At 46.9% G+C, this 25387-nt stretch overlaps 10 protein-coding genes across 10 annotated transcripts; 4 read left to right on the top strand and 6 right to left on the bottom strand.

Moving 5' to 3' along the window:
* Positions 1-2600: 2600 nt before the first annotated feature.
* P170DRAFT_423216 (phytanoyl-CoA dioxygenase family protein) lies at positions 2601-3431 on the bottom strand (the record flags this gene model as incomplete). The annotated part of the gene is made up of 1 exon (XM_024847488.1): positions 2601-3431. The coding sequence occupies one exon, from the start codon at positions 3429-3431 to the stop codon at positions 2601-2603; it is 831 nt and encodes a 276-aa protein (XP_024707634.1).
* A 2487-nt stretch (positions 3432-5918) lies between these two features.
* P170DRAFT_351007 (uncharacterized protein) lies at positions 5919-7231 on the top strand (the record flags this gene model as incomplete). The annotated part of the gene is made up of 5 exons (XM_024843830.1): positions 5919-6071; positions 6119-6177; positions 6240-6285; positions 6340-6609; positions 6674-7231. The coding sequence occupies 5 exons, from the start codon at positions 5919-5921 to the stop codon at positions 7229-7231; spliced, it is 1086 nt and encodes a 361-aa protein (XP_024707633.1).
* Positions 7232-7713: 482 nt separating this feature from the next.
* Positions 7714-9599, bottom strand: P170DRAFT_351347 (MFS transporter; the record flags this gene model as incomplete). Its single annotated transcript, XM_024843858.1, has 7 exons — positions 7714-7965; positions 8033-8177; positions 8232-8665; positions 8726-8834; positions 8898-9136; positions 9190-9289; positions 9346-9599. 7 exons carry the CDS (start codon positions 9597-9599, stop codon positions 7714-7716), a joined length of 1533 nt encoding a protein of 510 aa, XP_024707632.1.
* Positions 9600-9963: 364 nt separating this feature from the next.
* Positions 9964-10986, bottom strand: P170DRAFT_472232 (uncharacterized protein; the record flags this gene model as incomplete). Its single annotated transcript, XM_024852926.1, has 1 exon — positions 9964-10986. The coding sequence occupies one exon, from the start codon at positions 10984-10986 to the stop codon at positions 9964-9966; it is 1023 nt and encodes a 340-aa protein (XP_024707631.1).
* A 1407-nt stretch (positions 10987-12393) lies between these two features.
* Positions 12394-13025, bottom strand: P170DRAFT_472231 (uncharacterized protein; the record flags this gene model as incomplete). Its single annotated transcript, XM_024852925.1, has 2 exons — positions 12394-12825; positions 12891-13025. The coding sequence occupies 2 exons, from the start codon at positions 13023-13025 to the stop codon at positions 12394-12396; spliced, it is 567 nt and encodes a 188-aa protein (XP_024707630.1).
* A 1116-nt stretch (positions 13026-14141) lies between these two features.
* On the top strand, positions 14142-16125 carry P170DRAFT_444341 (cytochrome P450 monooxygenase; the record flags this gene model as incomplete). Its single annotated transcript, XM_024850626.1, has 6 exons — positions 14142-14319; positions 14390-14607; positions 14713-14899; positions 14957-15414; positions 15450-15986; positions 16048-16125. 6 exons carry the CDS (start codon positions 14142-14144, stop codon positions 16123-16125), a joined length of 1656 nt encoding a protein of 551 aa, XP_024707629.1.
* Positions 16126-16520: 395 nt separating this feature from the next.
* On the bottom strand, positions 16521-17742 carry P170DRAFT_472229 (phosphotransferase family protein; the record flags this gene model as incomplete). The annotated part of the gene is made up of 3 exons (XM_024852924.1): positions 16521-16938; positions 16994-17430; positions 17488-17742. 3 exons carry the CDS (start codon positions 17740-17742, stop codon positions 16521-16523), a joined length of 1110 nt encoding a protein of 369 aa, XP_024707628.1.
* Positions 17743-18847: 1105 nt separating this feature from the next.
* P170DRAFT_434113 (PhzF family phenazine biosynthesis protein) lies at positions 18848-20047 on the top strand. The gene has a single exon (XM_024848647.1). The coding sequence runs from the start codon at positions 19114-19116 to the stop codon at positions 20020-20022; it is 909 nt and encodes a 302-aa protein (XP_024707627.1). The 5' UTR covers positions 18848-19113; the 3' UTR covers positions 20023-20047.
* Positions 20048-21891: 1844 nt separating this feature from the next.
* P170DRAFT_378022 (V-type proton ATPase proteolipid subunit) lies at positions 21892-22903 on the top strand. Its single transcript, XM_024845427.1, has 6 exons — positions 21892-21989; positions 22052-22064; positions 22122-22251; positions 22313-22469; positions 22527-22630; positions 22685-22903. Exons 1-6 carry the CDS (start codon positions 21973-21975, stop codon positions 22753-22755), a joined length of 492 nt encoding a protein of 163 aa, XP_024707626.1. The 5' UTR covers positions 21892-21972; the 3' UTR covers positions 22756-22903.
* Positions 22904-22974: 71 nt separating this feature from the next.
* P170DRAFT_488913 (uncharacterized protein) lies at positions 22975-24681 on the bottom strand (the record flags this gene model as incomplete). Its single annotated transcript, XM_024853978.1, has 4 exons — positions 22975-23725; positions 23790-24291; positions 24609-24630; positions 24670-24681. 4 exons carry the CDS (start codon positions 24679-24681, stop codon positions 22975-22977), a joined length of 1287 nt encoding a protein of 428 aa, XP_024707625.1.
* Positions 24682-25387: the final 706 nt, after the last annotated feature.

Genomic DNA, 25387 nt, shown 5'->3' with positions numbered 1-25387 from the left:
CATTCGGTCGCTTCAAAAGACCGAAAAGTATCAAGCCAAAGTTTCTCTTAGATTCGCGCAGACTCCCTGTATCCCATGATATCTCATAAAATACAAAGTAACTGCATCCAGTGCCAGTGACGATCTGCCTGCAAATCATCTCAACTGACCGCTTGGCCACTTCTCCCCAGATTTGATCGTCAATCTGGGAGTCAACGCCAACAACAACGGCAGCAGCCCAAGCAAAAACCAAGATTTAGATTTTCAACATCTTTGCATCACGTCAAGCTTCAACGCCTCTTGGCGCAGCTCTCGTCCAAATCGGAGTAACCCTAAGCTCGAAGATGCCCCTCGAAATGATGACACTGCATGCCGATGATGGCTGCGTAAGGTTTTCTGGCGTGTTCTAATTCCACCTTCCATCCGGACAGGCAAGACATCCTGCAAGCCACCGCAACGCCCTATTCCTGCATAATGATGGGATTCACAGACTACGCATACCCCTGCTTCGTCTGCCTAGCCCCTTTGGAGGTTGCCGGACATGCCGCAGGACATGGTCTAGCGTGTTACTGTCATGCCAAGGTCTTAAATGAGTAAAGCTCACAAAAGAAACCGATGCACTCATCGAGGTCGTGTCGGGGAGTAAGCAATGCTAATGCGGTGGGGTTGAACAGTCGATCGTTCTGGGTGGTGGCCAACCTTTTACGTTCCGTGTGCGATAGCGTGTATCTTCTGGGTTGATACTGCTTTCGATAGCTCGTTGGGAGAAATTATATGCAAAAATAATCTTGGAACCTAACACTGTGATCGGTGTCCGACTATACCGAAAGCCATAGTATATATTCACCTCGAGGTCGTGTCCTAACTATCCAAATCTGGAAAGGCGGTTAGATCATCTCTGCGACAGATGGCATGTAGACATGCTGTTGACATATCAGATATTGCAAGGACTATCCAGTAGCCCAGCTGAGGTTTTTTGGTCTAGTGGTAATATCAGGAACATGCTTATATATGCATATAACTTGAAATATAATCTAACAAATGTTTATCTTGCCGGTCTTTTTTACGACGATGGCCTTCGTTCCAAGCTGAAGATTTGGAAAACAGCCTTCGTTCCCATGATACTCCGTATCATCTTGAACTCTACATTGGAAATAGGATCTTCAAAATACAACATTGTTCAAAGAGAGCCCCATCAGGTCGAGCCCAGTGCTTAATACTTTTCCTTGAACCTACCCGAATGCCGATGGGAGTCAATTCATGGATTCTTCGAGGGTTATAAGTGGCTTCACGTTTAGTATGAGAGAGTTCAGCATCACTATCACACCGTTTCATGGTATGAAAGGAGACCATTACTTTCGCATCTTAATCACTCATGTCAATTTTACGAAGTGAAACCACGAGGATAATCTTCTGATGATCAGCCACGCGTTTTTTTGTTTACGCGCTTACATACCACAGAGTAAAGAGCCCCGGGATTAAGTTATAGAATGGAAGCCTAGGCACTTGAAATTATTTAGTCCAAGTTATAAGGGAATGACGACCTTTGGATGGCTATTGATGTTGGTGAACTGGCTATTGTCGTGGCTTTGTCAATGATACTATTTCGCATGAATAAATGAAAAGATAAACAGCAAACACGTGCCTGTTCTTATTCAAAATAAGCTTCATCAGCACCTAGAAGTTGCAATCAGGATGTTGATCGGCGAGGATATTCTATTCATGGTGAATCTGACTTCTGCGAAGCACAAATCCAGCTCAATACCTCTTTGCTTCTCACATATCTGCCTCGGATTCCAATTTCGGATATCTGATTCATTTGTTGGAAGCACATGCGATCCATGCTGTTTGTCCTGCATGTCAACAGGCTGGCCGGTAATTCACCGGAAGAAACTGGGGTTTCGTGGTCTCAGCGCCAGCAACACATTTCCTGAGCCTTACATATACATACATACATAACCAATATGTTTAATTACTACCAATATCCTCGTGCATTGATTCTCAACCACAAGGCCTCTTCTCTATCTGCAGTGTTTTCTCTTTGATGTTGGAAACACAAAAAATGGTTTCAAGCCAGTTTTTGCAATAGTATACGTTAATCATCGTATCTTATTTGGCACCATGAACTAAAACAGAGGTATATTCAATAACGTACCCGCCCTACACCTAAAATATATACCGGACACACAGTAACCATTAAAATGTAAATTTTGAGAGATCAGCACATTTCAATTCCAATAACAAGTATCTGTCAGGTTTTATTTATTTCTCACAATGTTTATCTGATGACAGTGAATCAATAAACTGCGGATACTTAAGGATTGTGTCAGAATGCTTAAATTATATTACCCGCATTGCATGTGAGGGTTATTGATCCTTCTATGACTCTTCGTCCGTAGTGTGTTAAAGTATCTTCTGTAGTACCGGTGGAATATATAAGTGCTCCGAGCTTTAGTGGTCTACTAGCGGGACAAGGTATTCATGGTATATGAGCATCACAGAGGATGTGTTCCATCACATGCGACTGCAAACTCTGTGAGATTCGACAAGCATGTAATATTCATTCATTCTTCAACGTGGTATATACAGAACCTAATTTCAAGCATCAACTCATGTAAATATCAGGCGGCAGCAGGAGCAGCAGAGCCCTCGGCAAAGACATCATTGACGCCCGTAACCACTCCAAGGTTTCCATCCCGGTTAACACCCAGCCATTCTCGCAGTTCAGGACTGAGAGTCTTCTTGGTCTCCTCCGACAACCCAACACCCCAATTCACCTGTCCTCTGAGGAACGGAGCGTTGTAAGCACCGAAGAGAAGAGCTCGTTCCTTGTCCTCCGTCGTGTTGCAGCCAGAAGTATGCCACAAGCGACCATCCATCACAATAATCGACCCAGCCTTAGCCTCAAACGGCACCAACAGCTTCCTCGCCTCGTCGTCGGACGGCACCTGCGACTTGGCCGTCCAGTGGTGACTTCCGGGGATGTACATCGTCGCGCCATTCTCCTTGTAGGTATCATGCAAACACCAGATAACGTTCAGTCCCCACGTCGACAGCCAGGGATCGGGGCACTGCAGAGATAGATCGGAGTGGAGGCCCATAGACTTCGAACCGGGGAGGGCGATGTTCGCCGTGAAGTTCGAGACGAGGAAGTTCTGGCCCAGCGCGGACTGCACCATCTCGACGGCGGTGGGGTGCGAGATCAGTTCGCGAAACACGGGGTCCAGCTCCATGAGGTAGAAGATGCGGACATTGCTGGAGTTGGGATCCAGCCAGTCCAGATATGTCGGGTCGCCGCGGCGTTCGCTCTCCTCTTTGGCTTTCCAGAGACGGTCGACGACTTCCTTCGCCTTCTCGGGACTGATCACGTCGGGCAAGACGGCCCATCCGTCCTGCTTGAACTTGGCCTTTGCGTCGGCGAGCTGCTGTGCGGTTACCGTGTTGGAGGCCATGGTTGCGGTGAGGTGATTAGGAGTTGGGAGGGTCTACAAGAGGGCCCGGAAGGAGAAGGAAAAAAAAGGGGTGATGAAGAATCGAGTTTGCTTGTTAGCTTCGCAGGGACGAATGCGGGGACATTTTAACAAAGGAATGCGTATGGACTGACTGCTGTCCAACTGACAGCAGGATCCGATTAACAAATGGCCTCGCTGCTAGTGGGTGGGGGGATAAGGCGGGCGAGGCGTTGACCGTTAGACTACGCCGTAGGCATCCCCACCCGGCGGTCGAGATTAGCGTGTGAAGGTAGTGGGGAAACGCCCATTGCGAAACAGAAAGCAGGGGGTGGGCAGCGTTCCTGGAGGCGTCAAGGAACATGCATGGTTTTGTTATATTGAATAACACGAAGTAGACTTGCCACTTGGTGCCCCATGCCACATGTCAAGCACGAACGTCAAGACTAGGTTGTATATTAACTTCATTATCCCGACACCTGCACTGTTTCCAGGTCTAATTTTTCAAATGCCGAGTGGTCGATGTGGAAATGTTGGCAACATGTGGACCAACTTCATCCTGGCACTAATTAGTCCTGCATTCTCGTCCGAAGAGCCACATAGAGGCTAAACGTTAAGGGGTACAACAGAAGTCCAAGACATTATTTGCAATGCATCAACCCCTTGCCCTGCGGGCAATTGGCTAATAATAGTGCCTGGGCTTTTTTAGCACCCGGGGATTCTTCCGCCTGTGGAGATTCCATGTAGCAAACCAAAAGAGGACGGTTGCTAACTTCCCACGAGGTGCTCATTCACCGTAATTCTGAGAAGACCACTGTAAAGGGTTCAGATCAGCATTTCATGAGACCCGAAAAACTTCAAATCGCTTACAGTGTCGACGACTGATAGAATAGGGACACAACGCAAATTATGGTGCCGCTAACCGTTGCCTCTCTGCGTAGTTTACACTTTACTCCGTGGTTCTTGGGCATCTACTGGACGGCCAGGGCAAAGCTCAGCAGAATGATATAGCTCATCCCCAGTTTATCAGGATTTAACAATCTGCATGATTCTCTTACGCAGTATTTCTCGCCAAGCAGCCATGAGAAGAAGCCTTAATGAGACAAGGACCGGAGATAGCGAGTCTATCATTATTTTGGTGCGGCTTTTCCAGCTTCTCGGCAAGGCAAATTGGGGGCTATATTTAATTGACGGATCGCTTTTGCGAATGGCTGTTGAGGGCACATTGAACTCCATACTGCAGTGGAGCTCGGTGGATGTGCCGTCCCGTCTTAAAATCTCGTACTAAGCTCCACATTGGCCAGGACTACGATCCTGCGATGCAGATCTTCTGTCACCACTTGTCTTAGTCGTCTGACTCGCCGTCAAGTTGGCCGGAGCTGGGTATCTTGATTCAGCGCGGGTTATACATGGCCCATAAATCTCCCTCCGAGTGTTCGGCTACCTGGATCTTTCTACCGTCTTGTGAGATTGGCAGCTGTTCCACCCCTAGTGGTACTCGGTAGGCGTATTTCGTATAAAGCACGCCAGCCAGAGGCCCGATGGCGGCCGAGAATATCCCGCGTGGGTCCAAATTCGGAGCAGTGCCAACAGGCCAAGGACACGCGAAGTGGGGGATTTAAGATGAAGGCGGAAAGGTGCAATCGAGGGACTAGATAGTAAACGGACAGGGCAGGTAAATCCCGCCTGTCGACCCGCCGTTAGAGAGAGAAAAAGATTGCCAAAGCCTGCCATAGACTGGTTTTTGGTTCCCTTCATATCTTTGACACAACGATCCTGTCCCCATAGTAAGAAGAATGTCTCGCATTGGGCTACAGAAAATGCCGTGCCGAGGAACAGTTCGCTATACGTAGAACATGACACTGCTTTTGAATGACCCATTGACCTGGGAAGCTCCTGTTTTGTGCCGAAAAGGAAGGTGGAATCCTTCATGTGGGATCGTTTCTGGTGGACAAAGGGACTGAAGTCGGAAAGTCCGTGCTTAAGCTGAAGAGAACGGACGATGTCTAGACCGGCTTTTTCATGCTGTCTCTCTGCGATCGCCTTCACTTAAGGGGTCTTCAGAGGCCATACTCCTTAGGCAGGAGCTACGGAGGAATACTCCGGGACGCCTTGAACTTTGGTCGAAGGATTATATCGGCCAGAATAGTACCTTGTAGCGCGGAAAGTGGGCAAAAGTGAGCCCATCTGCGCGGCCAATCGGAGTAGATCCTAATTGCATATCCCGAGAGGAAGCTGCAAAGCCCATCCTGGCCCGAATAATGACAGAGCGCTAATGCCTATCTCCACCGATGATCTATTCCAACTCGTTTCACTTCCTCCTGCAACACCAAACGCCGACGTAACGCAAACCCAAGCGAGAAGACACAAAAGGAGCACATATAGGAAACATGGAAATCCACATGCCTGGATCTTAGAATCTTTGATTGTTCCGACGTGCACTTCCGCGCGGTGGTTTACTGGGGTTGCTGGACAAGAGGCCTTGATGGGATGGGGATCAATGAAAATATTCAGCCCGTCGCCTGGGCTGTGATGATGCCCTTTGTGGTCATCACCAGCTTGACCTGCATTCTTCGGGTCTATTCGCGCATCTCGATTTCGAAGTCGTTCGGTGTCGATGACTGGTTCATGGTGGCTGCGAGTGTTTGTATTCCGTGTTCTTCTTTGACGTGTGACTCTAACTTTATCAGATAGCATGGCTCGCTAATCAAGGGATTCTGGGACAAATGATTATGTATGGAGGAGGAAAGTGAGTAGCAATTGTGCCTCCATTCTAGCATTTCCCGCTGACAATCATGCTAATTTTTGAAGACTAGATAAAGATGTCCCACCAGACAATCTTCTCAAGATTCTAGTGGTATTCTCTGGTTCAGATATCGTGCGTGGTATAGGTGACTAACAAATACTTTAGCTTCTACTGGTCATTGAATTCGTCTATATCTTTTGTCAATGGCTGATCAAGATGTCGTTCTTGACCTTCTATCTTCGCGTGTTGAGCATCTCGCCGGTATATAGAAAGGCTGTATATCTCGTCATGGCCTTCACCACGGCACAAACCATCGCCGTCCTACTCTTCTATGGGCTTCAATGCCTGCCTTTGGATGCCTTTTTCCACCCCGAGAAATATCCGGATTCAAAGTGCATACCGACACCAGTGACTCTTTACTTTCCTGCAAGCATGGTAAGGCATTAAACTCCGTTGAGCCACCCCAGTCTACCAGATCTAACGTCCCGCCACTGTCTAGAATGTCCTTACAGATGTTCTTATCTATGTCCTGCCCATCTTCCCTTTGTGGAGCCTTCAGATGAGCAGGCGCCGTCGCATGGGTCTTATTGCATGCTTCACCGTGGGCGGAAGCACAGTCCTCGTATCGCTTCTCCGTTTCGTCGTCCTAGTCCAACTCGCCAGCGGCTCCAGGACATTCTACGTGTACGGCTCCGTGGCTATCGTCACGACAATCGAGCTCTCCACGGCCATCATCTCTGCCAATATGCCCTCGCTGCGGTCGGTCTGGAAGACCCATATATCGGGGACATTGTACGGGTCAAGCAATCGAAAGTCAACGCCATATGAACTGGGAACTACTTCCCAAGCCCGTGGAAATCACCGAGTGGCGAAGGGAAATATTGTGCAGAAGTTCACGCAGGGAAATCCCCACACAGGCTCCCACGCCGAGTCCGAGGAAGAGCTTTGTCAGAATCGGGAAGAAATTCTCGTCAGCACCCACGTCAACGTGAGTAGTGCGACAAATCACAATCTGGAGAGCCCTCGGCTGCCGGCCTCGTATTACCCTATGAAGTAGGATCTGAGGATTGATGCTTTCGGGGAGATCGCCCTGTTGGGCTGGTGAGCACGGACTTTGGGTCAGGGCTATTCGTCTGTCTCCTTTTAATAATTTAATTATTTCTTATGTTCAATACGGCCGTTTATAGAGTATCGAAAGAGATATGAGCCAGCATCACCTATTCCTTGAGCAACCTTGTTTTACCGACCAATACTTATATATTTATTTGTGTGTTGGCATGCTTGATGCTTTTTTTCGATCTCGGGATAATGCACCCATGGTCATTATCATGATATTTTCAACAGATTTGGCCTCCGAATTACCGAGAGAAGGGGCGTACAGTTTTCCAAGTGCATATGTGACTCGATAATCGTTCTGGTTGTAATATCTGGATATGAGCAGTGGCCATGTAACCTAATTCAAGACACGGGACGTCTCTGGCAACAGAGATTCTACAGTTAAGTTACCAGCGTGATCACAATCTACACATCTAGATGTATTTACTCCAGGTCGACGGGAAACCTCGTTCTCAGGGCCTTCCCAAAAGTCCAAAGCGCCAACGAGGCGCCCCCAAACGCGACCGACAAGAAACCAAGGAGTGTGCCTCCCCATCCGTAGCCGAGACGCTCGAATAGCTTCGGTCCGCCGAGCAGAAGCAGCCCGCCTGCTATACCTCGGACAAGGCCGTTTGCTGCTAGAGCGCTGGCGGAGTAGACCGAGAACGCGTCGACAATGTATGTCATTATGGCAGTCTATCGCGTCGCTTAGTGCGCGGTGTTCTCGAAGATGAGGATATAAAGCTGTGGGGGACAAACGTACTGTTGCAAGCACCATGCCCAAACCGAAGGTTCCAGTGCCGATTAATGGGGCGATCCAGTGAGATTCGAAGTGCACAGTCCAACCGTAGATCAGGATGCCGGCGGGGAGAGTTACTGCTGCTGGGAAGAGGAAGAAAAGTCGTGATCTAAGTAGAATAGTGAGGGCACGGTACAAGCAGAGAGGGGATGGGTGGACATACTCCGGCTGGTTAGCATCGCCTGATTTCTCTTTCTGTCGCAGGTAAATGCGATCACTAAACTGCCCTGTGATAATTATGGCAATCAAGCATCCAATTCCAAGGCTGACCGCAGAAAGTCCCACTACACCTTCTCCCCAGCCGTATATATCCGAAAACGCAATGGGCATGGAAGTGAGGATTATGTAAGTGACGCCCTGGACGAACGCTGCGTATAGAGACATTATAATCAAGATAGGGCTGGAAACGAGCAGGACAAGAGGGCGTCGGAGGGCGCGTTGCATCTTCTTCCAGAATGGGAGCTCGCGTGTCTCGCTGAGCGCCCGAAGTTGGCTGTTCCCTGTCTTCCGGCGTAGACTTGCTGCCTTGTGTTGTAGCAGGACGGGGCTGTACGTCTCGTGCAAGAGGAAGAAGCTGAGGATTGTGACTAGACCGCTCTGTTTAGTAAGTGTATGTGTTAACATGGTTGCAGGTCTATCCAAAAATGGTGGTCCTACCACGATTGTTATGAACCAAAAGATCCACCTCCAGCCCATGGCCTCGGCCAGGAAGCCGCCCACTACCGGAGCAAATGTCGGCGAAATGATCAAGGCTGCCCCCATGATGCTGTTGATTCTACCGGTCTGTTAGCCCTATCCAAGTGTCTGACTACCTCGGGTACCTCCATACAAACCGCGCCGTTCTCGGGGGATCATGTCCGCGACGGTACCCCCGGCATTAGTGATCGGTACACCCCCGGCGAATCCGGCCAGGAGGCGGAAGGACAGTAGTGCTCCGGCGCTAGGCGAGAGCGCACATGCCGCCGAGAAGATGGTGTAAGCTATATTTCCAGCATGGTAGACCCAATAGCGACCATACGTTTCGGACAACGGGGCGAGAACAAGAGGACCGACAGCGCAACCAATGACCTAGCAGAGTTCAACCAGAGTTTTCTTTGGTAGAGATGTCGGGCTGTGCTCACATAGATCGAAACGGTGAAGGTGATCAAGGTTTGGGAGGCGTCTTTAAACTCGGTTTCGACCTGAGCCAGGGCCGGCGACATCATCGAAGAAGATAACATTCTGGTCGGGCAAGATAGTAAGCGAAGTGAATCTTTCCAGGGTCAAAGATCTCTTACGCCGTGAACCGACATGCGGTTACCACTGCAATGATGCTGAATTGGCGATATCTGGGCCAGTTCAGGGGCATGTCGGGGTCGTTTGGGCCTGTCCAGTCCACCACATTTTCATCCTCGGCTGAGCTCGATGAGCTGACATCGGGATGATTGTTCCCAGCGTGCTCTGTGCTTTCGTCGCTAGTGACTGCACTTGAGATTGAGCGTGAGGTAACCTCTATCGTGATTTCCGAGTGCTTTTTGTCGGGCCCTGGCATCGTGAAGGGCGAATCAGGACACGAGCAATGTTTATTCAAAGATCTACTGTCAACTGATTCACGCCTGCCTTAAAAAGGAATGAATTAAAGGGAACGGTCGGGACTGGGCGTTTGGAAAGGAGCTCATACGACGCAGCAGGACATCCCTTGCATACAACTATCTCCCGATCACCAGGATCAGCCTATGCCTAAGCAGGGGCCTGCGATTATTTATGAACATTTACATATAAAGCTCACGGCAAAAAGCCCAAGTGATACGACATCTTGTTTCTATGTTTATTCTGACGAGTGATGTGTATTTCCATGTGGAGTGTCCAGATTGCTAGCATACTGTGTCTTCTACAAGTCCCGTCCCAATCCCACACTAGACCCGAAGTCTCTTCGATTTAAGAAACAGGTAATCGGGCATAGCCTCTCGCACGTATGCCTCTATTCTGCGCCCGATATGCTCTCCAAACTCTCCCTGCCATTTCGCTGACTCCTTTTCTAGGTCAACGTCGCCTACGGCCTTTGAGGTATCAATCTTCGTAGATTCAAGAAGAGTTCCATGAAACACTTGCACTCCAGGGAGCTCACTGGTAGACTTTTCCCAAGTTAAGCGAATTCTGGAACTGTCTAGCCCAGTAATCTCACAGAGTTTAATCAGAATTTCTGGCTGATTTATGATGTCATCTGCCTCAATAACAACAGGCCATGATGCCTGATCATCTCGACACTTGGAGAAGTGCTGCACGTAGAAGTTGTACAGTTTATATACCCAGCGCAAGGACATAGCCTTTTGGTAGGCCTTCCAGCCTTGATCGGATTGAACGAACTCGGGACCGGAAACTTTGCTGAGCGCGCGATAGTATGAAGGAAATGCAGCGGCTGGATGTCTGATAAGAAAGGCCGGTTTCCATGTCTTAAGGAAGTCGTCTGAAAACAGGGTGTCGTTGAGATCAGAGCGATCGGTGTCTGTCTGGTCGAGCTCGTTCGGTCCACGTAAAGTCCAGGGGATTTGGTCGGTAACACTGTCATCGCCATAAAGCAAGCGTGCCTCAGCAACTGGCTCTACTATGTAATGGGCGTGGTCTTTGAAGCAGACCATCTTCCCTTCTCGTTCGGCATTTCGAATATGATCAAGTAGACGCCCGTAGCACTCCTTGACACACCTCTCTTGTTCTTCTCTTTGGTCCTGGGGAAGTGCCTGTACATGCGTCCCCAAATGCCTGCTCTTGCTTTTCAATAATACCAGCGGCAAGAAAAAGCGCATACCATAAGGCTCGGGTGGGTTCTGGCGTTGCACATTTGGCTGATCGTCCAGTGCAAGGAGGTGGGTGAGCAGATTTGATCCGGTTCTCGGGTACGTAAAGAAGTACAAACGTGCAGGAGGCTGATCGGAGGCCATTTTGGTACCAAATGGAGGAAGTATCAGTTTCTATTTTTATTAAATGAAAGCCAGCTGAAGTGTCAGACTCTTCGCGTAAATTGGAAGAGCTCGGAATTTTGCTCAGTTGTGCCAAAAAGGTATCATCTAATGATTATATGTGTTTACAATCATCAGCGTGGACTATCGCGGATGATCGGTTCATGCGAAAGGAGCCATGCCGATCGTCTATGTGTTCCTTGCATTCATCGGCCGCTATGGAGCCTCGATGTACTACCCCTGGCCTGTATACTCCGAGCTTTCCTCCGGAGTAGTTACGGTAGACGGGCTATTTTTAGTATATTCCAGCACTAACCATAATTTGTTATTTATCCAGTACCAAATACTATATTCCTTTCATAAGCGAAACAGTTCCAGAAAACGTAATAATTCCAATACAGGTCAATCGGGTTTGAAATGCTACAACGTATTATAGAGTCCAATCAGAAAGTTCAGCAAATATAGGCCAGAGGTGGTAGGAAGTTTCATCTCTCCGATTAGGTTTGTTCTAACGCTAGCGGTGTCATGTAACAAAATGGGGCTGAATTCCATTTCCTTGCATATACCCACTGCATTATCCATTCCCTGCAGTGATGAGTCAATTTCGAAGTGATGGGTCTACATCAACACCACCCCTTTACAAGCAATACTCTGCCATGTATCTACTCCCCGTGGGCCAAAGCCTGACACGTAACATCTACATATTTCCCCCTGCATATCTTAAAGAAACTTGATGAGCGCAGAAAGCCGACGCTTTTTGGGCACGCTTAATAGCATGAGGCGATTGCCCTGCTAAGGGGAATCCAAGAACAGCCACATGATCCAATAAAGCTGATTATAAGCACGTACTAGTCGAATACCCCAGAAGGCCATTTGAAAGGTGCTCACAATTTGTCAAATTGGCGGATTACGAGACTTTGGTTACGTGAAGAAACAATTGCTCTTTAGGAAATCTGATATCATTAGTTACTGCCCCTAGCCTTTGTATTACGAATTTGCTGATTCTATTATAGGAGTAACCATAAAAAGCTAATAGCTATTGATCGATATTGAAATTATTAGTTTTTCTAGACCTATTCGCTCCTATCAAGACATAGTGTTTCCTATCAGATACGTAAGAAAACATGATTACCTTTAAAATATAATTATTACAAGTAGGTTTTATGCACCACAAATCGGAAAATGCGTAGAACTTGGACGGTTCATATCAGGGGAGTACCTATTATGCCTTGGCGAATCATGTTGCAGTATTAGAGTATTAGTATTTTGGGTATCTAAGTTACTCGAGAAAAGGCCGCTATTCCCAACAATTTGGTGATAGGGATCCTCGGGCCTCCTGAGAATGCTGTAGGAGAAAAGAAAATGGAAGGCGACTGGGCTGATCAGGTTTCATGATTTGATAACCTTAACCTGGTCAAAAACAATGGCGTAGGATGCAGGTATAATATGCGGGAAGAAGCCCACGATATCCATGAACATCACTGTAAGCGGTTTGATATATGTTGCAACTGGAAGACCTAAGCGCTCCACAAAAAGCATGGCGGCTAGATATCCGACAAGACTGATGGTGGGTGTCAGAACATTCTGCCTAGCCCATTGGAGATCCTTGCGATGGCGAAGGATAGTCACCAGATGTAAATCTAAGATAAGACGGCTGATGAGTATCGAACCGAGATATGTTATAGGTGCCACTGTGAGCCTGGGGGCTTTAACCACTTGCTTTAAACCCCATTCGAAGCAATTAGTAGCATGGAGCAGGGGCGCAACAACTATGTTATAGCTCGGTGTCTTTTCAGCCCCCGCCAGATAATGGAAGATAGGCTAAATGGAACGATCAGAAAGGGCTCAGAGCACATGACTGGGAGGCCATCGAGGTGGAAGCCTACCTCAAAGGAAATCTGAATCACCGGGATCAACGGACAACAGTTAAGTGGGACGACTCTAACCAAGAACGTGTACAGAATGAGATTCGAGATTCCGGCAATCACAGAGCGAGTCCACGATATATCAACCTGGCTCATGTGCCTCACAAATTCCGAAATAGACCCTTGTCTAGCACTGATACGCCTGCCAGAGAACAGTTTATGTAACCGATCTGTGAGAATAATAAAACCTGCGTAGATAGAACCACAGGCGCAGACTATGAGCCCTGGGCCCAAGTTTTTAGGTGTCTGGTAATGTGACAGGAGCGGCAACGAGACACATATTAACATTGACAGCATCACCAGTCGCAAGCTAACGAAATAGTGAAACTGCTGTATAAGGGAACGGTTGAAGTTAAAGACGATAGCTGTAGCGTCGAGGGCACACCCCGTGGCAAGGCCCAAGAAGATATCGACATAGGGTGAATGTTCTAGAACATGCTTAAGCATGAAGACGGCATTAGGAAATGTTTGTCAGGGGCGAATCAGTTATGAAAAGTCGGTACCTGATTAGACATGAACATAGCCGACGGAAAAGCACGTTGATCCGTCAAGAGGTCAGAAATCCAAAAGAGATATAGTAACCATAAGAAACAGGATACTTGACCGCAAAGCATCAGAAACCAGAACTTCATCACCCGCCAGTCATCCAAATTAAATGAAATCAAGACATCTGTTATTGGCGGGTTTGCCACGGCACTATGGAGCTGATCAGATCGGTTGCACAAATCTCACTGGAAAGGGACCGATCATACCTTATCCCCGCGGTCATATTGAGCTTGTTGCCGTTGCAGGAAGGACTCGAGCAACGAAAGCAGATTCTATGATGGAATGGAGTATCACGCTACGAGCAACCAAGGAAAACACATGTACATATGTCTATCTGACGAAAGAAAGGGATAGCAAATGAAATCCCGGCCTGTCCTTGTCTCAGATACATCCATCCATTGAAGAAATATTGGCATAGCACCTTGCATATTGCCGCAGTTCTAAACCATAAAAACAAAATGTGATCTTATCGAACCATATATCAAATATCCGATGGGAGTGGGTCTCCCACCCCCTGTAATTAAGGTCTAGTCAAATCTGCCTCCATACCTTTCTTCCTGTACCATTCGAAGGTCTTATCCTTATGAACGGTCTGTTGATCGTGGTAACAACACAGTTGATGTCCCGTGCAGTTGATATGCAGAGATCTTGAGAAAGCCACTGATAATGTCTCTAACCATCGCACTCGTTTCTTTACTGCTATCAACATATCTATTGAAACGGCTTTATGACAAGCGATTTAAGCAATTTGCTCAATGGCCCCAATTGAAACCCTCTCTCCTTTTCGGTCATATAGGCCATATCCAAGAAATTCTGTCAAGTGGTCCATCAGACAGACATATTGGTGAGTACAACCGTCTCTTGCACTCTTGTTACTGCAAGTAAACTGATACTTAGCTAATAGATAACGATAGATTATGTGTTTCGAGAAATCCATGAAGATCTTGGTAAACCACCAGCGTTTATACTCGATCTCCGTCCAGTATCGAAACCTCTATGTGTCGTATCTGGCCATGTCCTGGCAGAGCAGGTAACCAACAGAACAAAGATATTCCCTTACGGCTTACCAAAGACGGCTCTTGATTCTTCTTATTCCACATTGCTGGGACATCGTTCCCTCTTTAGTCTGCAGGTGAGTAATCTCTCTTCCGCGTCCTTGAACCTTTGTTATCCAGTCCAAAGATATTTCCGATTAATCTACCTGGAGTAAATGCTAAAATAATTCTTTGGTATTCAGGGTAAAGAGTGGAAAAGAATGCGCCAAAGGCTCAACCCATCCTTTTCAAAAAACTATCTATTGACGCTCATGCCCTGTATTCTCGAGCATATTGACCCCCTCATCAACTGCTTGGATAAGTGCTCTGAAAGCGGCGCAGAGCTTGCTCTACAAAACCCTCTTGCGGACCTTACATTGGACATTATGAGTAAGTGTAGATTTTAATGCAGACTTCCGATTTTGAACTAACAAAGAGGCCTTTAAGTTTCTGTATTCATGGGCGGAAACAGTGACGATCCATCCGAATCGGCTCGACACCGTGAGCTCACCCTGACCTATGGCGAACTATATTCGACTTATAGCTTCGATCTCAATACGCCATGGTGGTTCACTGATCCACGCGTCCGATGGCGCAGGAGTCGAATTGACAAGAGACTCACCATCCTCATAAAAGACACCATTTGCAAAATCTTTGACAAGATGACTCGTGACGTAACGAAGGGCTCCACCGTAAAAGCGAACCCTCGCAACACGATTGCATGGGCTTTGAAAGATGTGGAACACTTGTCGGCCGAGTTTCTTGACCTATTGTGCGACCAAGTCAAGTTTCTGCTATTTGCGGGTTTCGTCACGACAAATTACTTACTAGTCTGGCTATTCTACCAGCTAAGTATCACCCCACGTGCTCTGGCAGCTGTTCGACATGAGCTCGATGAAACCTTGGTCCGGATAGCGATCAAAACGTCACTAAAGAAAAGCTTGTCTCTAACGCGGCTGATATATTCAGCCGCATGCCATACGTCTCCGCCTTAGTTAAAGAGACACTGAGAGTTTATCCACCGGGTGCTACGTCTCGAACAGTTCCGTCAGGATCTGGCGCTTTCATCCAAATACCGGATGGCAGCAAAGTCTCCATGGATGGGTTATCATTTTACAGTTGCCAAACTATAATCCATCGCGAAGAGGAGGTTTACGGAGCAACAAAGGATATTTTTCTTCCGGAACGTTGGCTTGATCCCGCGAAGGCCAGTGCGCGGTTGAAAAATGAGCAACCGGATCTTTCATCTCTTTCCTTGGGGCCTGTACCACCTGGTGCCTGGCGTCCATTCGAAAGAGGCCCTAGAACATGCATTGGCCAGGAATTGGCGCTTTTGATCCCGAAGATTGTTCTCATATTTGCTGCAAGAAGGTACGACTTCAGAAAAGTCGGACTCGGTCAAATTGCACGCGACCCAAACAATGAACCTATCTTGAACTCAAGGGGACAGTATGAGGTTGAGTCTGAGTTGTATCTTGTGAGAAATTTGCGATCTATTACCATCTTTCTTTGGGTATATGAGCACTAACTCAAACCAGGCTAAGCAGCTCGTTCCTAAGCCGGTGGATAAGATGCGAATGCGCGTCAGCTTTCACCATAGTGATTATCAATCGTAGATGCTCTGAAGTAACTAGTTATACTGTGATGTTGAGTAACGAAGCAATTTATCGGTACGCTTGTTTTGGGTTCTTTTAAGCTTAGGTGTTTGCATTATTTATTATCCACAGCTCTAGTAGAGTATTTTGTTTTGCTGCTAAATATGTCAAAGGCGCAGATCCCTTTACGCCTTAAATGCTCACTCTGGATTACAATGCGTAACCAGTCTTTCCCGACATTAACATAGGCTCGAAGTACTGCGGGTAGAAATAGCTTTCTGCTATGAAAACGCAAAGCAATCACCGCAATAACTGCATTAATTCTAGGCTATTTTTTTGAGTGGCGTGTGGTTATGAATTGGAACAACGCCACAAAGTACAATCTTAATCATTTGGGATTGATCCATCTTGCACTGTCACTCAGTCCTGTCCTTGAGCAATGCGCCCAGGAAGGATTCTGACACCCATTTTACATCTCCCTGAGCGGCCCTGATGAGAAGGTCCCTCCCGTAGTCACGCACTCCAGGTACTTGTGACCTTCTGCTCTCTCCGGGAATACGCCCCCCAACCTTCTCCCACAGTAATATGTACACGGCTATTAGAGCAACAGTTCGAAGGGCCACATGGTCGCTCACTTGGCCATATCCCCGGATAAATCCATTCAGCAGAAACTTGGCGGACGGTGTGCCATCGAAACGCCATTGGATATAGATGCTGGATATCATAGAGCCCAGGTCCACTGAGCTACAACCGAATCGGCACATCTCCCAGTCAATTATGGTAATATTTATAGCATTCGGATCTTTGCCTGGCGAGTCTGACTGAACAAGAGAGCTTCACTCGTCAAGTTAGACAATTGCAGGCAGCAAATGGGGTGATCGGGACGTACTTTCTGCCAGAAAAGTCTCCATGAATGAGAGACTGGCACGAATCATCCTCCGAAAAAACCTTTATGATGCTTTCTCTGGCGAGTGAATCATCATGGAACGAATCCATGAGGAATTCAAATATCGCCTTTGACTCTCTCATAGTGGTCTGATTCTGAATGAATGGCGCCGCTGATTCGTCATCAAGATGACTCCAGTCGCGGGAGTGAAACTCAGAAAGCCATTGCCCTAGGCTTTCACCGATAGTTAATGCCGTTGATTTGTCGATTCCTGGATTCAAATCAAAGTATTCCCGTAGTGTCCCGTGATTGGGAACGTCCTCCATAACACCGACTTTTGCATCTGTATCACAGTAGAGATGGGCTGGGGTCCGAATCAAAACGTTGCCATGCTGGAACAAAACGTCATGCATCATTTCAAGCGACTTGTCCCCGGAGGCCTAGTAGTAGTATTTATTAGTTATGAAATAGGCTTTAAGGGCAAAGAGGAGACTCACACAGCGACATTCAGGCGCATCAAATAGATCTGCATTGCTATGTGTTATCAAATGCTTCACAATGACGCTCGTCTGTCCATCTGGAAGGGGCGAATGGAGGATTCCTCGAAATGTTAAGTTGCTGTATCCACCATAAAGCCTTTCCAGCGATAGACACCGATATGGTGTTTGGGATAGGGATTTCATGACAAGAGCTTCAATGTCTGGCCTTTGCTCAACATATTGATCTGCGGGCGGAGTATTTTCGATGACCATGATGATTGATTGTATGTGCTAAAGAGCAGGCGTCAGAGTTGACGAGGGAGGTCTTTTGAGCAGGGAATGGCAATGTGAAGATGAACGTATACTTGGAGGCTGTGGTCAGGGTTTATTTGCGTCTTTTCTGCCGGGGACGGGACAAAATGAGAAACTTGCTTCCAAATAATATAAGCCACTGGTAGAATTTTAGTCCTTCTCCCTGGACCTGGCTCCAAGACCCATATGTTGCACGTTTTGATAGGTCACTGGGAGGGATCGTATACTGTGTCCAATGTGATATGTCTTGCTAGTCAATAGTGCAGTAAAGTAAGGGGCTGGAATAATCCCATACAGAAAATATAGTATATGTATCATATACCTCGGGCCATGTGTCCTGTCATCAATAATGCGCAGCGAGGGATGTAAAGGTTTCCAGTTCATTCATACAAATGCCATGATTGGAAATATCTTCGATTTACAAAGATCACGATGTATTGATGAGCAAAAAGAAATGTTTACATTTGAAAATATCACGTCTACGAGCAAGAAATATATCAACAATTTATCGAATGAGGAGCTGACAGAAATCCAACAACCACTGCCTTCCTAAGTCCTATTTACAGATTACCTTCGGCTTAGGAATAGTCACTTGGCAAATAGCACTTGGACCCAGAAATATACCAACGCTGGAATAAAGTGAAATGTATTGCTTCTATAGATAAACCAACAATTTCGGTAAATCCCAAGTTTTATCTTAATCGAGTAAGGATTATGTGTCTAAATCTGCTCTGAAATGATCTGCGTACTCTTTCCTTTTTTCTTTTACTTTTTTTCTTTTCAGGTTTTGACATCTGTAGATCTCGTTGGACTTGGAGCCTGGGGAGAGTCGACGCCCGCGCTGCGGTAATACTTGATAGGCAACAATGCAGGGGGCAAAAACAAACCCTTCCTCACTCCAGATATTAAATTGCATGACACTGAATGAAAGGAAAAAAAAAAGTTTACACGCAACCACCCGATGTCAGGCGTCGGGCAATGATGTCCGTGAGTCACAAATAAATCTAGCTCCGTTTACTATAAACCACACTCCGTCGCTAACTACTGATTAATTTGCTATCTAGATATGCTCCGATATCGACTCTCCACAGTGATGTCGCACAAAAAGCAGACGGCTTTCGCGGGCCACCGTTTGCCGGGACACAGGGCGTCGGCAATGTGAAACCACGGTTCGGACAACCATTGCCGAGCAGACTCCAGAGACTCCTATCTCGATGACTCGAGCGCCCCACAATGAGCCCGAGCTTGAGCATTTAGTGCGGCACGCCTGCTGTCATTTTGGCGCACCGACATTTTGAATCTTTCAGATCCCACCATCTCTTGACCTGCATCATGTTCCTCAACTACGTTGTCGTGGATGTCTTCACAACTACACGATTCAAGGGCAATCCCCTGGCCATCGTGCAAGTGCCCGCGAACTATTGGTCCTCTTTATCCCAGGAAGCCAAACAACTGATTGCGGTGGAGTTCAATCTCTCGGAGACAATTTTCTTGCACGAACCCCCGGAAGACAGCCAGGATCCGACCGAATCGGTTTCCGTCGATATTTTCACCCCGAAATGTGAGATTCCGTTCGCCGGCCACCCAACGATTGGGAGTGCAGCCTATATTTTTCAGAATTATCCCAGAGCTGCCAATGGAGGATTAAAGGAATTGGTGACCAAAGCCGGTCGTATTCCGGTGTCGCAGGATTTGAACACTTCTCTTGTCAGCGCGAGTATCCCGTTCGATTACCATCTCCACCAGACGCCTGTGTTGTCTAGTCTCGCGGTATCCGGTGCCGCGCCAGTCACCTCTATTGTGAAAGGAATGACGTTTGTTCTGGCCGAGCTGCGTGATCTCGATTGCCTGAAAGATGTTTCTGCCGGGTTGGTTGAGGATTGCATCCGGCCACAGGGTTTGGACGAAGGGTGGAACCACGGGCTCATGGCGACAAAATACTATGTCGATCTTGGGAAAAATGAGCAAGGTTGCAGGCAGCTGCGAACCAGGATGTTTGTTTCGTGGGAAGATCCGGGAACAGGCAGCGCATCCAGTGCACTCTCTTGCTTCCTGGCGCTGGAGGAGCCAAAGGAGCAGGGAAGTGGACCTTTTGAATACCACATTGTCCAGGGCGTTGAGATAGGAAGGAGAAATGACATCTTCGTTAGAGTTTCTCGAAGCGTAGATGGAGAAAGAATCACGGAAGTCTTGCTTCGAGGTACATCGGTCTTGGTTAGCGAAGGGCGAATCACAGTGTAATGAATGCCTTCAATGTTGACTGGAGCTTTCCTGTTTGAACTTCATTAATAAACTTAGTCAACAGTAGACCCAATGTTGCCTAACGAGCTTTCGAACACAGGTTCCCCAAAATAAATTTGGTATCTCTTTTCAAGTGATCGAAACACGTACCAGACTCGTGAAGACTTAATTGTTTGTCATTTAACTAATTTATGGACTCTCAGGTACTCATTTCAAACTCACCCCACGGTATAATAAAGGCGTTCCAGCAGATCAACCTCTGGACCTAGGTACAACTAGCTCAACGCTACGAATTCGTGGCCTGACTGGAATCTGCGGGGTTACCAAAGGAGACCTTTTGGTCCGAATAAGTTTAGAATTGTCCCCATATTATTGTAACCTCTCATAATTATTCCCACAATTTCGGTTTATTTTTGCAACCTACTTTTCGGTCTCATGGCATGTTTATGTCTATCCAGATCAGAGCAACATGGACCTAGCGGCCGTCACTGCGAGCTTGGAGTTCGAGCCTCCCGCGCGTGGAAATTGCTCGTGCCCTCAGAGTAGTCGCTGTATAATGGAAAAACCCCTGCTTAGATACCCACCCAGTTCCACAGCGGCGCAGTTGACTTGCGTCAAACGCGCACTGACCCTTTTCATCGTGGTTGTTTGTCCATGCACATCCAAGCCCCGAAACATTCCAAAAGTAGCTAGGTAGTATGCACCAGTATCTCTAGCAACTAGTAAGCAGCATGTGCAATGAATCATATGGTTCTGTCTACTTCTGTTTTACGTAACGACACTTAGGTAGAGCCGCATGGTCAAACCAAACTAGGCCCCAACATTAAACACCTAAGCACTAAGTAGTAGTCTAGAGCGGGGATCAGGTCCCTTTTTATTTGGTATAGCTTGCTTTGCGCCGTAGGGTGAATTCCGAATGGCTGGATATTTACTGAAATCGGATCAGAAAGCCAATGATATTCCGAAGACCAACTAGTAAATTAATCCAATATATTATACCGTACTAGAGGCTGAAAAAGCTATTCCTACTAATAATTCCCATTTGTAATGTGCTGCCTGTCCAGGTGGCCCTTCTAGGAAACCATCCCTGCCCTGCACTCCAAATGCATATCTCAGGCCCGTCAAAGCACACTATAATTTATTTTTCCCTTAGGATATAGCGAGTGACACGTAGGACGCCAATAGGTGGTAATTTTGCCGCCTAGGATCCGGGGTGATTCACCCGAATACCATATTATTTTAAGACAGATACTAGAGGGTGCTACAACAGCGTACACGTACTTTAAATCTCTTAAGGAACAGTTAATGGCCCAAGCTTCCTTGTGTACAGTTTGAGGGCATTTATCCCTTCCGATAAACCTGGAATATTATGTTAATCTTTGATCTGGAAAGGCAGAACACGCTTGATCTAATGAAGCACGATGAGAATAGGGCTTTCCTCCTCGAGCGTCAGGGACTCGTGTCATTCTTTAGAGATTAGAATAGCACCGGAGCTTTTAATCCTAAAGACATTCCAAAATAACATAACATAAAATATTGAGGTAGAAATACTTAGAGGTGTCGGATCCTATCATAGATACACGTGCGGTCTGTTCTTGTCTGCCAAGGTATCGAACAGGTCATCATATTGCCTAGCTGTGCAGCTTAGCATCACTTGGGGACCAGCCCAATGGGAGGGCATCTGGATATTTACGCTAAGCCTGGTATAGTACGCATCCTGAGACATGGTAAACACTAGTAATAATCCGCCAAATCAAAATCATGACAAGAGGTAGGTTACCATCCCAGCAGCAAGGGGACTGGACAGGCAGCAGGCCAACAGTCATATAGAGTGCCCAAATTCCATCCATATCCACTCCAGTGTCTTCTTGTATCTTCCTACAACTTCAAAGGTCAGAACAGCGAGTGTGCCGAGGTTTTGGTCCGATTGGATTCCACGCTGCTTCCAAAATGGTCTCAGAGTTTTGGTAAGCTCGCTTGTTCGCACATAATGTTTTTACCAGTGGGAGCTAACTCTAGTCGGTCGAAGCCCTGTCTATGCAGTGAGAGATCCTCCGGATAGATCTACACATGACGATAGCTAAAGAATTATTTTCTAGCCCTTTTTTGGTGCCTTGGGGTGCACAACTGCGATTGTATTAACCGCACTTGGTGCAGCTTATGGGACTGCCAAAGCCGGCGTTGGTGTGTGCGCGATGGGTGTTCTAAGGCCTGACCTAATTGTCAAGAGTATACTTGCACTTATAATTCACTAATACTGCATGACTCGTTATACTAAACTCCAACCTAGATATTGTTCCGATCGTCATGGCCGGTATTTTGGCTATCTACGGGCTTGTCGTCTCCGTTCTAATTGCAAATAACCTTGCTCAAAAAGTCACCCTATATACCAGTATCGTTCAGATGGGTGCAGGTTTATCCGTCGGACTTGCGGGACTGGCTGCTGGGTATTTTAGCCAAACATGTGGGCTTTTACGTCAAACTTTCATCTAATCTGTTTATAGGTTTGCTATTGGTATTGTTGGAGATGCTGGGGTGAGAGGAACAGCTCAGCAACCTAGACTTTATGTGGGTATGATTCTTATACTTATCTTCGCGGAGGTTCTGGGTAGGTTTTTCCATTGTTGTTTCTTAAGTAGCTTACGGCTAACGCGATGGCCAGGTCTCTATGGTTTGATTGTAGCCCTGTTGATGAACTCAAGAGCAAATCTGGTGGACTATAAGTGCACCTAAGGGGCGGGGGTGGCCTGGCAGGTCTTTTTGGTGCGCTGTCCTGTTCACAGCATGTCCTATATGATCGTAATTCTTTCATGCGTATTCACTCTACGTCCCTTCCACGGATTCAAGTGACTAGTTATACTATTCTCCAATTGCAAACTCCCATGGTATCTCATTATCCCAAGAAAGTCCGAATGTATCCACAATTTGATCACTAGTTATCAAATAGTATTGTCAGATATCTCCATTCAACGTCATCTGCACATCTCTATCCCCGAATAATCTCTCGTCCTCCTTCCTCAGAGCCTCTGGGTCATTCTCTTCAAACCAGAATGCCCATGTACTCTGTGTGTTGATGTCAAGATTATCTCTGCTCGACTTGAGCCCTACATGCTGAAGCTGCGGTGGGGCCAATGCATATCTAGTCAATCCAGTCTGATCCGCATACTCTTCAATCAAAGAGTCAGTTTGACCATGCCCCTTCTCCCCAAGAAATCCAATTAGTCCATCGATCTGGTCCTCTGGAAACAGCATTCCTTGCGTGCAACACCCATACTTATTCATCTCCACTACTCCTTGAAGCGGCATCAAAGTGTATTTCCCCATCATATAGACAAGTGCGATAAAAGCGGGGACGCAGACAAGGCATATAACGGCCATATTTGTGTAATCAAGGTAGGAGCGACAAATGCGAAAGCGGCGGAGGAGCAGTAGACATAGACATGAAGAGAGCATCAGCAGACCAAAGATGAAGAACATGTTTCGGTATGCAAAGTCCGATGTGCTCCAGCCGAGTGCCGTCTCAGTATAGAACAGCCGAAGGTATATCCATGGCTTTTGTTTGTTCTGGGTAGGCTTTGTGATATCAGACAGGGCTTTAAGAGTCTTCGTTAACCAACCCGTGGCGAGGATTATATCATCTTCGAAAATGATCGTGTAGGGGGCCTTTGTGGCTTGGCAAGACTTTAAGGCGTAGACATAGTCACTAGATGGTGGTCAGTGAATTAAGATCACAGCTTATACCACGACCATAAGAATGAGGTACGCACTAAACTCCTTTCTCATAAAAGTTTCGTTGTTTTTCCAATTCACGCAGGTGGTCCAGCTCTACCTCCGACACATTGTAGGACCCTGCCGAGTCAACAAGCCTATCCACCCATTTCTGACCCCAACTCGGATGTCTCGTAGGGTCTGTATCGGCGAAGAGAATCTCGATATGTAGGGCCTGTCGCTCTTCCTCGTACAGGCCTTCCAGTAATGACCCTACAGAGGGATCGAAGTAGTCGTCCAACTTTCTCCGTACGGTGACAAATGACACACAAATAAGCGGCTCGGGTCCGCCTCTAATAGGCTGTGGGGGGTCAGAAGGGGAGTTGTATCGTGATATAAGATGTCGGGCTTCGCGTTCGCGGTAGAGGCTATAATCTAGGTTGTACACATGGCGGTCATTGAAAAACGCGGAGTGAGGGTCTCGCCAGAGATGAAATCGGCAGTATACAAATATTGAAATCCAAATCAATAACACCGTCAGGAATGTCTTTGTCGCGCGTACTCTTAGGAGTTGGGATAGCAAGGCAATGGAGTGATGGATTAGTGCTTTTATGTTCATGCTTTCAACCATGAGCAGTATACTGATTTCAGGATAGCCAGCGCAGTGTTCTGAATATCAATTAAAATTAGAAAGTCTAGCAGAAGTGACTCAAGAGAATGAAAGAAAGTGGCTTCTGGGCGAAGGGAAAGACGAGAAACAAGACAAGAGGTGTCTTGGGGGGCAGGAATCCATAATTTTTCCCATAATAAATCACTGCACAGGGGTGTTTTCGGTCAGCTGTTCAATTTCGACATTGAGTGTCTATTTTGCAGTGGACCATGGTAGTAACACCAAAAAAACTACTGCACTCGAGTGGGAGACTGGTGCAGGGATTAAACCCTTGGCCCCATGTAAGGCGCCGCAGTTCATTCAAGTGGGGGGCAGTGCGGTTCTGCCCGACGAGGCTGAATGGCATTTTCTGGCAGAAAGAAACATAAGGGAGCGTTATAATATGAAAGTGTTAGTTGTCGGAGTATTCGTGCCCCTGAGAGACTTTGTACTTAATTGCATTGTGTTTTGCTTTTTGGAAATACTTTCTCTCTCATCAAACCTCGTTTTTTAGGGCTTGTTGCTAATAAGCAACTACTGGGGGATCTCTTGGCATTTGAGACCAGGCTACTAACACACACCACAATTGCCACGCATCCGTAAAGTTTTCTCATTAGTGAGAGATTTCAGGTATTTAGATATAGTTGGAAATGAAAGCGCGGTCCAACATGTTAAACTGCATGAGACTGCCAAATCTTCGGTCCTAAGCTGCACAAACCTTCAATCTGTCTTGGCAGAATTCATATTATCAATTAAACTTGACCCGCGGGCAGCTAAATATATAGAAAGTCTTATTATTGCTAACACGAGCTGGTTCCAAAGTCATTGAGTCTTTACTTCTTGACTACGAAACAATAGTAGAACAAGAGACCCCTGTATCTGAATGTGATATGCCAAAAAGCCGTAGTTTAACGTAGAGCAAAAGAATGATTAAATGTCGCTGTTGTTGTAGTTCGGGACCACGAGGAATGCTGCCTGAGGCAACACATTCCCCAATCTCCAAATCCC

The sequence above is a fragment of the Aspergillus steynii genome (assembly GCF_002849105.1).
Source record: "Aspergillus steynii IBT 23096 chromosome Unknown P170scaffold_2, whole genome shotgun sequence".
NCBI lineage: Eukaryota > Fungi > Ascomycota > Eurotiomycetes > Eurotiales > Aspergillaceae > Aspergillus > Aspergillus steynii.
The sequence above is the reverse complement of the archived record's forward strand: the minus strand, read 5'-3'. Positions and strand labels throughout refer to the sequence as shown.